General features: G+C 43.6%; 1 protein-coding gene across 1 annotated transcript in view; it reads right to left on the bottom strand.

Moving 5' to 3' along the window:
* Window positions 1–208: 208 nt before the first annotated feature.
* Window positions 209–12,416, bottom strand: part of C1QTNF3 (C1q and TNF related 3) — a 33,423-nt gene continuing 21,215 nt past the window's right edge. Inside the window, exons 3-7 of the mRNA XM_014517721.2 lie at window positions 11,611–11,765; window positions 4,605–4,734; window positions 2,910–3,009; window positions 1,683–1,879; window positions 209–1,304 (exon numbers count right to left, since the gene is read on the bottom strand). Coding sequence (XP_014373207.1) covers window positions 1,720–1,879; window positions 2,910–3,009; window positions 4,605–4,734; window positions 11,611–11,765 — 545 coding nt within the window. The 3' untranslated portion in view covers window positions 209–1,304; window positions 1,683–1,719. The remainder of the gene's footprint in view (window positions 1,305–1,682; window positions 1,880–2,909; window positions 3,010–4,604; window positions 4,735–11,610; window positions 11,766–12,416) is intronic.

Raw genomic sequence — 12,416 nt, forward strand, 5'->3', positions numbered from 1 at the left:
TGGTTGAAGTAAAATCTAAAAAGCATAGCAATCTTATTGGTCAAGTATTAACACATTTTTCCCTAAAAAAAAGAAATTAACACAAACTAGGAATGAATAAAAGGACACACACATTTAAAAGTTAGATTTTAAAATCATTATTCTGTGATACTGTCAATGGTAATCACTATCTTGCATAAAAGAACTTAAGATAAAATTTACACAGGGAAAGCTTTGTATGGGGAAGGCTGTAATATGCAGAAGGGCCCTTGTGTTAAAGACTGTTAAGAGTGCTTTAGCCTGTTTGGAACTTGTAAATTAATTTTTAAAATACCAAAGCATAGATAAGATAGGACTTAAAGTAACAAAGTTGAAAAATGGAGGACAAGTGCTACTGCTTATGAAGACAGATGAATAACAAAAATACAATGGCCAGAACCAGGTTTGTAGATACAGATCACGTGAACCAATAACATTTTGGTTTATCAGCTATATATTGTATATTCTGTATACATCGTAGTTGCTGGCATACCATATTGTAAAGCCATTTCTGAAATACTGGGCGTATCTACACGAGATGCTAAAAGCACAGTAGACTAATTCTATTGTACATTAGCACATCATGGCAAAAGCTGTGTTAATGCGTTAATGCGCTGTAGAATCAGTCTACTGTGCATTAGCATCATGTAAAAGATGTGCGCCGGCGCTACTGAGCAGTAGTGCCAATTACAGCATGTTAAGTTAGTATGTTATTATGGTGCATTAATGTACATGTAAACGTGCCAACTGTCTCCTAGAAGCAACACTTCCAGGAGAGATTGTGCGAAAAATAACACTGACAACTGTATTGTAAGGTCATTCTTTTAAAAAGAGCTCCAAGCTCCACAGAGTACCTGTCCTCTAGCTTGTTGTGCTGTTTGAACCATTTCAAATATCTCTGGTAATACTGGCTAGGTCTCTGTCCTGATATGTAGCATTGCCAGGACAGTTTTCACAATTTGTAGACCAGAAAGAACCATATGACCTGCATAACTCAGGCAAAAGAAACTCATCTTTGGATTTCTCAAACTGAGAAAACCTAACACTTTTTTTTTGAAGGGGTGAATATGTACATGAAAACTATATTAAAGTCACCAAACTCATCTTCAAAATGTAAAAGAGGATGGTGCAAGAAAACTGAATCCCTGCCATCTTTACTTTTCACATTTTTTTTTGTTTTTGCAAAGCTTTTTCTAGTCCAGTATAAACTGATTCCTCTAAATCCACTCTCATCTGAAGCTGAGTCCTCTTGTAGTTTAGCCAGAGCCAGCTCCTATGGTGCAAGCCTAAATGAAAAAATAAAACAAACTAGATGAATAAGGGGCCATCAATCAATTGTAAAGTTCCTAACAGATTTGACAAAAATCTATCTACACAAAACTTTGGGTCAAGCTTCCCAAATCTCTCTCTAAATAACATCTTTAAAACCTTTTTTCAATTGCACTGGAATAAAGGGGGGGGGGGGGGGGACGACGGTATTAGCAAGGCTTACTCATTGATTAGGTGCAACCAAGGTGTCAATGTACCTCATGAGAATCTGTATCTGTCACCTGCTCGATGTGTTCAATGCATCCCCAATACACAAATACCAACGTACTGCATCCAAACAAGCCTTCCTTGCTCTTAATATGTAACGTCATTCTATAGACCAGAAAGAATATCACCTGAATAAAGGAGCTGCATCAAAATGGACTTCTGTTTTCACTTTGTTTCAAAAAGAAGAAACCCAGCAAAAGTGGAGAAGCGCTGATGATCTCCATGTAGCGCTCCGTTCCCCATACGCAGCCACACTTCATCTCCCTTGGCAAGTTTTAGCACTGCGCTGTTCCCCGACGTGTCAGATTTTCCTTTTGATTCATAGCTGAGGAGGAACATTTCACAAACAGGTCAGTTTTGCCTTTGTCAACAATGATCAAGCAAGCATCAGAACAAAAAGAATATCAATTCAAGAATGCATGTTGCATGAACAGAGCGTCCCCTAACAAGCTGCTGACTCATTATTGGTTTTCTTTCATTTGCCTTGCTTGAACATCATAGCAGTAAATTACAATCTTATGTGGCTTACTAGTCCCATTTTGCCCAAATTTAACTGCTTTATTTCATGGGGTTTTTTTAATTCTGGATGGTTATGTATGATTTTTTTCCTTTGGGACCAAGACTTGCTCATTCATTCCCAGCTCTGGATTTCTCATTATGTTCTGTATTTTTGTGTGCCTGCAAATCTTTTGGAAGAGGAGCTTTACTTTGTGTACAGCATGGCTCCAAGTCCATCATCAGCATTACACAAATAATAGAAGAGGGTAATTTCTCCAGGTACCCAACTAGCTACAGATTTTTAACCATGTGACTTGGTTCAATATATTTCTTTAGATATGGTCAAATGTTTCCTATTCCAGTTTATGTTTACTGTGCTACTCATGATACAAAATCTCTTTAGTTAAGATGTATTCTTTCAGTGACATTAAATAAAGCACCTAGGCTTCTTACTTACCTATAGTAATGTAGTTTAAAAAAGAACAGCTTCCTTTAACCTAACCAGCTTTCTTGTAGCATGCAACAGGACTGTCAGTTAGTTGATATGGATGTTTTTGTAAATCACTCATTTTAAAATATACTGGAGATGAATATTGCTTTTTTAAAAATATATCAGTTTGTCACCATTAGATCCCAACCCCAAATTAAAACACTTACCCCTTTTGACAACTTTGAGGAAATTATGACCAAGATTGAATACAAAGATCTAGTAATGATACAGATGTGTCAATATAGGGTGGTAAATATTTCTACTCATTTTAAAGGAACCTTGGTAGGATGAAATCCATGAGAAAGTAAGACTGGCTATGTATGTAGATTTCTCCACTGTGATGAAGATCACATGCATTTCAGCTCACCTATATAAGCTGAAAACTGTGTTACCATTGTGCATTAGGTACACATACACTTCCTCCACATCTTCATGTTTCATCATAGTGAAGGTGAAGAAATATACTCCTGAAAAAAAGTTAACAAACATAACATGTATCTGTGTTTGACACTGGCATGTAGTAGACTATTTGCCATATATTTGCATTTGTTGACTAGAAAATTTATGTAATTAGGCCCAAAGCTGGTCTCAGTGAAGTCAATAGGTATTTCTTATTCAGTCCTAGGGAGGCCGGGATTTGACTGGGTCTTATTCTACAGACAGCCCACGAAATTCGTGATATGAAACTCTGAATAAATAAGTATTTACAAATGACTGGGTCTTCCATCCCTCTCCAGCCAACCCCTAAAGGAAAAGTGGAGGATGATCTTGACAATGTCATGGGCAAATCCACAGAGGCTGCCTGAAGATGAACATGCTTTGCTGAGAAAAAGGAGCTGCAAGTAGGATGAGGTGAGGGGGAACTAAAACCTGGTCTCCCACTTTCTGAAAAACAGCCCTAGCCACCAAGCTACTGGGCTAAAAGGTGCAGGGGCTGGTTGCCACCACCTCCATTTGTTCACACCTGAAACGTGCGTTCTCGGGGGAACAGAGTCTAGAATCTGGGTAAGTGTCCAAAACCGCCGCTGACACTGCTAAAGTTAGCTGAGCAAGTGCTATTTACCCACCTAAATCTGAAGTTGAATCTGGACCTTGACCTTGTGCTAATATATCTTGCAGTTAGAGTGTGTAGGTTTTTACAGAACAACCAGTAGTTCTGCTTCTCCTACTGAGGATGCAATTACACAGATGAAAAAGTGCCTTATAGTAATATAGCTTATTCTTCCTTCTGTACAGGAACAAATGACAGCAGTACCAGTACTTTTTCCACCATTATAATTGCTTCCACACTACAGGGCTCATACTACTTTGACTATATCTGTACAGCTAAGGCAGTGCAACTTGAGTATGTAGCAACGCCTTGGTGGGTGCGTCTGCGTGAGATGCTACATCACCATAGCAACGAGCTATGGCAATGTAGCTCATCTCTATGGTGATGTAGTGTCAATAGGCACAAACCGTGATGCCGACGCTACGTTACTGTAGCTTGTCACTACAGCAACATAGCGTCTAAAAAAAACAAACTGTGCCACTGGGACTGTGCAGTACCAAATGTGCAGTCCCAGGCATGTGTAGACACGCCCAATATAAATGACATGAAAAGTCAAATGACCTTATTTGTCCTTCTAGCTCAGGACTGAGCTGCCCTGACAAAACTTTGTATTGAATTGCATACTGTCACCATCTAGGCTGCAGGTGTTCTGTAGATAAGGTGAAGTCTTGGGTCTTTAAAGAGACCATGCTTTCATCTTTTATGAACTCAAAAATCCTATTTTAAAAACTCATCTCTAATTTAGACCAACACTGACTAATAATAGTCTTACTGTACTGAACAATGACTGTGTATCATTTCCTCAATTCTAACACAGAATTTCTCCAAACTGGGGTAAGCCAAGAGTTTAATCAAATTTAGAGCTAAATCTTACCTCTATTGAAGTCAATAGCAAAACCCCCTTTCACTTACAACAGAACATTTAAATTTGTTCCTTCAACATCTACTTCCTATCTGACTAATAAGACACTACAGAGTCAATCTACACTATTTTGCCTTGTAAATACTCACCATTGACTGGAGCACCAAATCTACCAGTCATAACATCAAAGAAATTTCCAACATTGGTTTCAACACTACTGAAGATTATCCCACTGTTCTGATTACTGAAGTGAGTTGCCATGGAAGCCATGAATGCAACCTATAAAATATAGTTCATATTTAACCAGTGGTTAATGAGGAGGAAAAGGACAAATATGAAGCCATAATGTAAAAGCTTTTCTGTATATTTCCAGTATATTTATTTTTCTTAGAGGGATGTTCTTTTAGGACTTGATCCAAGGGCAATTAAACTCCCATAACAAAAATCCCATTGAATTAAGCTGGAACAGGTCTATGTCCCTTAGTTTTATGAATCTGAATAGTCCAATTGAAGTTAAACGCTTAGGCAATGTGTACAGGTCAGCATTTATTTTCAATTTTGTTGACTTTAAAGTGGATGAGAGCAATGCGATAGAAAAGTAATGTGTGATCTTTTAGTATAAAACTGATTAAATTAGTGTATTTTTTAACTCAGATACTGCTTTTACTTGAGCATAAGAAATAAGTAAGGCTCATTAAGCCATATACACATCACTGTTTCTTGCCAGCAACCATCAGGTATGAGTTTAGCAATTTTAAGGTCACTTGACTATGGTCTCTTAAATGAGATGCCCAAGATTCATCAAGCAACTTCCCTGTCCCCCATCATCTGCTCCAAATTCCTCTGTCACGACCATGTAGGCTGGAAGTAAAGGGGTGAAATTAAGAAAGGAGAAATTTAGCTTGATAGATTGTTATATAAAACTTCTTGCCTGAGAGATGCTTTAAGCTCTAGAAGAATATCCAAAGGGAAGTGGTGCAAACCCCTCGCATGGGATACTTCAAACTACACTAGACAAGGTAATAGAAAATGACCCATTAAAAACCAGTTCTGGGTCTGAGATCTCAAAACACATCATTACAGTGGACAGACACAAGTTCTAGAAGGCCACAGACTTGCTGGGTGATTGGCAAAACAGGCAGGATTGTTTCCGACTAAATGATCCCACCCAAGTATCTGTCTAATATGCTCTTGAAAACTTCCAAGGATGGAGATTCCAAAGTTTCTCTAGGTAACGTGTCCCAATGCTTCACCACCCTCATAGGCAGAAAGTTCTTCCTAATTAAAGTTCCCCTTCTGAACCTTGAATCCACGGCTTCTAGTCCTATCCCCTTTGGCCACAGAGAATTGCCCTTCGGGTATTTGAAGATGATTATCAAATCCACCCTCAAGCTTCTCTTCTCCAGGCTAAATAACCCTATTTCTTTCAGTCTTTCCTCATAAATCTTGCTTCCCAGGTCCCTAATCATTTTTGTTATTCCGCACTGTCAACAAAATACTGAACTTGAGCAAGAAAAATGACGTCTTTCCAGTTGAACTAAAACCATAGATCTAAATTCAGACCCAGCAGCTGAAATTTTAAACCACCTGCCTAGAAGTATGAAGATCTAGAACTTGGGTAGCAGTCTGGACTAGCTCCCTCTTTCCATTCATGCATTTTTTTAGAACAGAAAAGTGATTAATTCTCTTGAACTACAGTTCCCTCAAGCAGCACTGCATTCAAATTAGTTAAGTTTATATGCTGATATGAGGCAATTACAGTGATGGTTTGATGCATTGGATTATTTTTTTTCCAAATAATATCTGAAATGTTATTCAACTCCAGCCTATTCTTCAGAGGTTAATTAGAATACAAAAGAAGGATGCATCCACACATACAGGCATGTGCGCTTGCAGCAGCTCAGATAGCAGTGGCACAAATTTGCGCTGGAGATTTGTGCCTCAGCACACGTGCCTGAACATGCACTTTGGTGTAGGGCAAGTTGTGCCACTTGGGGTAAAGTGATCCTGCCCAACTCCTCCTGGATCTGCAGCCAGGGTGAGCTAAAGGCTGAGGCCAGCACCTGGGCTGGCTCTGGCAGTATAAAAAGCTACCCTGGCAAGCAGCTCAGGGATACTCACTCTCAGGAGCTTCAAGGCCCAGCCAGTTGGCATATGGGGACACTAGCCCTCTGTGCCAGCTGGACTGCTGCAGCAGCCCTGACTTAGAGTGACCCCTTTCCACTCTACCCACTGCAGCAGTCTGGCATGGGGGCTGATGCCTGGCTGTGACCTGCTGCCACCTGTGACAGCATCCTCCCCCTTGGACCTGCAGCCCCATATCTGCACACCTGCCAGACCTGGATGGGGACCACACGGCCACCTGGGATGTGGCGTGGACACTGTAGCAGAGCTGCCTGCACCTCTGGGCCAGCTGCCAGTGGGCCATAGCTGCACAGTCGGCCTTCATGTGGCACTGCTGCCACGTGTGCCCCCACCCTGGTATCTGGGCAGCTATCGCCTGGAAGATGTTCCCAGTGTGATGGCCTACTTTGAACTGGCATTGCATAGCCCCAAATGGCCAGGACGTCAGCCACTTCATTTGCCCTCCAGCTGAGTCCCCAATGCCAGCCCTGGGCAGGCTCCTCTGCCTGGGTAATGCCACTTGCCTCACTAGCAGGAATTCTGGCGTTCCCTGTTTAAAAATTGCAAGTTCTCTGATAAAACACCCCAATTCATGCTTTAAAATACCCACAATTAAAATGAAATACCACTATATCAATATCTATCTATATTTAGAGAGAGATCAGTTGGGCAATGTTTTATTGATATATTTACAATTTTAATGCAATTTGAAAGCCTACCAGTGCCTCTATCATCATAATAAAATAAATTCTAAATATCTATATGCTTTGGTGTTTGCTTTTGGTTTTTTTATCATAGAAAAATCAGAGTTTCCCCTGATCCCTTCGCTAACCAGTATGTGGGGATAGCTGCCCCTTCAGCCACAGCTCCTGCCAGCAGGTCTCATCCTATCTGGCAGCTGGGCGCATAGGGTGTGAGATGTGGGGGGGATGTGGGGTTTGCAGGAAGGGGGTTGGGGGGTGTGGGGTGTGGCAGGGTTCGTGGGTGGATGTGTGGGTATAGAGGGGATACGGGGTTTGTGGGTGGGATTTGTGGAGGAGCTTGAGGGGGTCCTTCATACACCCGTCCTGCCCCCCCATGTCACACAGCCCCCGGCGCTGGCAGCAGCAGTCAGCTGGACCATGCCCGCTGCAGAACAGCCCCCCAGGGCACAGCACCACCTGACCTGTGGTCTGTACATAGTGAACAGGCCCAGCCTGACCTGGCCTGCTAGTGTGTGTTTGGACAGGACCGCACTGGTTCTTTCCACCACTTGCGCCACTGGGGCAGGCTGAGCCGAGCCAGGTCAGACTAGGCCCGTTCACTATGTACAGACTGTGGGTCAGACTGCACTGTGCCATTGTGGGTCTGTGCTGCAGTGAGCATGGCCCAGGTGGCTGCTGCTGCCAGTGCCGGGGGTGGTGTGCCACATGGGGTGGAGGGGATGGGTGTACAACAGCCCCCCCTCAAAACCCCGCCAGAAGCCCCACACCCACTAACAACCCCCCCACACCTCACATCCCACCCACACACCCACAATCCCCCCAGAAACCACACAGTCCCCCCCACCCATATTGATCAGGGACAATACCCTGGTCTGGGTCACACTGCAGCCTTACCCCTCTCCTGTTTGCCCCAACACAGAGGCAGCATTCTGGGGCAGCAGGAGCACCACAGAGACACTCTGGCCAGATGCCAGAGCATCTCTCTGGAGGACTCAGCCACCAGTTGCCCCAAGGCATGCTGCATGACCGTGCCCTGTGCCCCCTTTTTCCCCCATGGGGTTTTTTTTTTTTTTTTATACCTGGATTTCCAGGTATAAAACATAGAGTCTGTGCTGCAAGTATGCAGTGTGGGGAACATTTTTTTTGGTTCCCAGCATGCCTCTTGTGGCATCTCAAACTGGTTTGAGATGCTGCAACAGGCATGTACATGCTTGTTTGGATGCAGCTGAAGAGTCTTCTTCCACCTTCTGTTTTGTTACAACACATCTGATCAAAGGGGATGGAGTTCTCCCTTAAATTAATCCAGTTCTAAAGAGATATTTTCATGCAAAAACATGTTCCCTTCTCTCCCTTCACCTTTCTGAGGATCTTGTAGCTTAAAAACACACGGTTATACTGCTTTAACAATTTTAAACATAACCAAAAACAAGAGGGAATCCTTTTTGTGCACCAGTTAAATTTCCACAAGAATATCTACATTAGGGAAGGTTCTGGCAGCTAAATTTAAAATTACAGAAATGCTTATAAGGTACATAATTGTAACAACTATGTTTTTCAAGCCATTCTTCCAGAAAATTCCTACAAATTAATATTTTTCTGAAGACTCTTTCAGCTACTTTGTCTTGCTACAAAAGTCAATTAAGTAGGAAAACATTTTCAAGCTGTATTTCATCCACTGCAAAGGCTCTCCCTTAATTCAACACCATGTTTGACAATGTAAATATATATGGCACCAAAGAATTCAAAGTCATTGCCTCCAAACTGCACAGATGCCACAGTTTGTATTGCGGTATTTACTGTTAATTTTCATGTGCTTTATGTGTATGTAAAAGGTCAATGAAATATTACTTTATGAAACCATACTTTGAAAAGGTATTAGCCCAAATTACAGAGTTTGGACCGGTAAATGGAACATCTATTTTCCCTAATGTTAACAAGTGTGTGGACTGGGGATTCCTTTTGTATACTTAATCCCTGTCTAATACCTAATGCTATGGCTGGCCATGCTACGATACTATTTTACACAAGTTTAATAATCAGTGGACACCAAATCATAAGAACCCTTAACATCTTATGATATACTAGCCAATTGCCATCAAGAATGACTGCGGGGTGGGGGATGGAGTGCCGGGTGGGCAAGGCCAGTGGCGCAGAGCCAGCACTGCTGCTGCTCTGCCTCTGGCCCTGTGAACCCACCCCCACAGCTGGCTCTGCACTGCTGGCCTTGCCCACCAGGTCTGGCCCCTCAGTCTCTGCCGGCATGTTGGGGGAAGGGGGAGAAGGCCAAGCCCTGCGTCCAGGCCCATTCCTCCCTGCAATGCGGCAGCAAGGCTGGATCTGCCTCTGGCCCCGTGTGCCCTCCCCCACCCCCAGCGTCCAGTCCTGTGCACTGGGGGAGCAGGCAGTCCATCACCGCCACTTGCAGGGAGCAGAGCCAGGCGGGGGGAAGGAGAGGGGAGGGGCTGAGGCCAACAGCCCTGCCCGTACCTCCCCCATGCTCTGTCTGGTCTGCCGTTGCTGCTTGCAGGGCTGCACCCCCATCCACTCCGTCACCACCCCTCACTGTCCCCCTGCTCCATCCTCTGTATCCCTGCAGTCATGGTGGTGCTCTGCTGCACCGGCTTCTGTCCAGAATGCTCTTGGCACACTCTGATTGGTTGTTTCAGTCAGCTAATCAGAGTGTGAATAAAGCAGTATAGTGTGGAGATACCCAAGTGAGTTCTAGTGCTACCACAGCTGGACTGCTGCTAGTATTTCGACTACCTCGTTCAGCTCATTCACCTGCTAGCTCGGGTGTCTCTACACTATACTGCAGTGTTCAGTGTAGACCCTCTGAGATGCCTATAGTGAGAGAAGTCATAATTTTAAAAGGCTCCATAACGGAAGGCTGGGGGCTGGGAACTGGGAGATGGTCCCTTAGGCAGCAACTAGATTGTTGCATAGCAGCTCTTAGTCAGAGACAAACATGGAGGCTGCAAGGGTTATGTACAGCTCCAGAATAAAGCCTATTGGGTTTGTCTACATGAGGTGCTTTACTGCACAGTAGTGTAGTTTACTACACAGTAAGCGTGTGCATCTACATGTGCACATGCTTACTGCATAGTAAACCTTGCTAACTGCAAGTAAATTTGCTACCTGCAAATGCAAGTAGTAAATTTACTTGCAATTACTTACTGCACAGTAGTGCTCATGTAGATGCCCAACTGGGAGCAAACCTGCTCCTGGTCACCTGGCTACCAGGGGGTGGGAGATTGCACCCTGCCCTCAAGAGCTGCCTGCTGATTATGTCCCCCTCCCCAGCAGCAGAGAGCTCCAAGTCTGCCCCCCTCCAAGATCGTAATCAATGAGCGGGGGATAGGAAATCCTTCTCTCCCAGCCCCCGCTTTGCCATCGCAATCAAGGAGCAGGGGGCTGAGACATCCTTATCTAAGCATCTGGGATCTCAGGCTGAGAGATAAGGATCCCCCACTGCTGGCCTGCAGCTGCGGAGCTGGCACTGGGAGCTTCCTGCTGGCAGGAGCTGGAGACCCTGTTCCTTGCCCAGCTCTGTGATTGCAGAGCTGGATGGGGAAGAGGCTGGGGATCCTGTTCCCTGCTCAGCTCCATGATCCGTCCAGTCCGGACAGCTGTCTCCTGGCCTGGTGCTCCCTGCCAGCCTCTGGGCTAGCACCCAACGGGAGTCTAGAGCTCCCCATAGTAGTAGCAGGGGCCCATTATAGCCCCAAGAAGCAGGAGTAATTTGCTACCATAAACAGCAAATCTGCTCCAGCATTTACTCATGAGTAGTTTACTCATAAGCAAACTGCTCCCACATCAAATCTGTGTATAGACACACCCATTGTGTAGTTCTTTTCATTCATATATGCCTATGTTTATTGAACCTGGTGATTACTGCATGGTATCAGACAAGGTGAACGAAAAAGAACTTGAAGGAATTTGACTTCCAAACTAAAAAACTTTACACTATTCTTTTTATTGTTAAGTTATATGTGGGTTTGATCTACTGTATTACTTCAAATAGAAGATGCCCTTGAATTTAAGATGCATAAATTTTCTGATCTCACTTTAAGAAACAAAATCAAATAAAAAGACACAAGGATACAATCTCTGTGAAGCCTGTGAGAGCTTTTTGCCTTTTTTTTTTTTTTTTTTTTGCTCCAGTTTAAGATGCAGGCCATTTTAAAAGGAATCTTTCACTTTAAAAGCTAGACCTTATATTCAAAGGACCAGCATATATCTGTATTCTGGTAACTGCGGGCTGATTTTGAGAAAGGAAACCCCAAGAGTAAAGACTACTGTTTTGAGATCCACAGTAAAGATATTGTACCTGGAGTTCTGGTGGAATCCCTGGATAACCTTTTTCTCCTTTTGGTCCATGATGGCCACGATCTCCCCTTGGTCCCAGGTCCCCTTTGTCTCCCTTCTCCCCTTTGGCTCCATCATGACCAGTTGCTCCATTATTTCCATTGTTTCCATGATTTCCTTAAAATAATCAATGTTTTCTGATTAGTCCCAATACAATTATGTAATACGTAATCCATATGTTAAACAATTTTTGACAGGATACTGTCCTTTCCCACCCCCAAGGCATAACAAATCCTATTCTCAGCATAAAGGTGACTTGTTCCTTGAGCAACCAAGGAAGTTGGTCTGTGTTAAGCATCCTCAGAAGGGTGATCCAAAAACCTTGCACGGTGTCTGTCCAGCATCTCAGAGCTGACTACTAGGGAATGCTGAAGACAGATGTGTACCTGAATAAACCCAATACGTTTCTGAGGTAGGTACCTTAGAGGAGCAAGCAGACTCTTCAGTGCACTCCAGATTAGGGGTGCAGTATACACTCCTGAGAAGATGTGCCTAGATCCATTCTTTGAAGGAAAAGGACAGAATAACTTGCTTCATTTAGAGCTTGGTCAGAAGAGGCACCAGGACTGACTTTTTTTTTTTTTTAATAATACCCAGGGGCCAGAACATTCATTCAGTAAGTGGAACACCTAAGTTCAATTTCTGTCTCATCCTGCCTGGAGCTCAAATCTATATATTTCTCACCTCCCAGGAGAGCACATAACAACCCAGCTACACACTGCTCTGGGTGCAGACTCTCCTCACCCCTCCTGCCGTAGCTGATTCACC

The sequence above is a fragment of the Alligator sinensis genome, unplaced genomic scaffold (genome assembly GCF_000455745.1).
Source record: "Alligator sinensis unplaced genomic scaffold, ASM45574v1 scaffold347_1, whole genome shotgun sequence".
In the NCBI taxonomy this organism is placed as follows: Eukaryota; Metazoa; Chordata; order Crocodylia; family Alligatoridae; genus Alligator; species Alligator sinensis.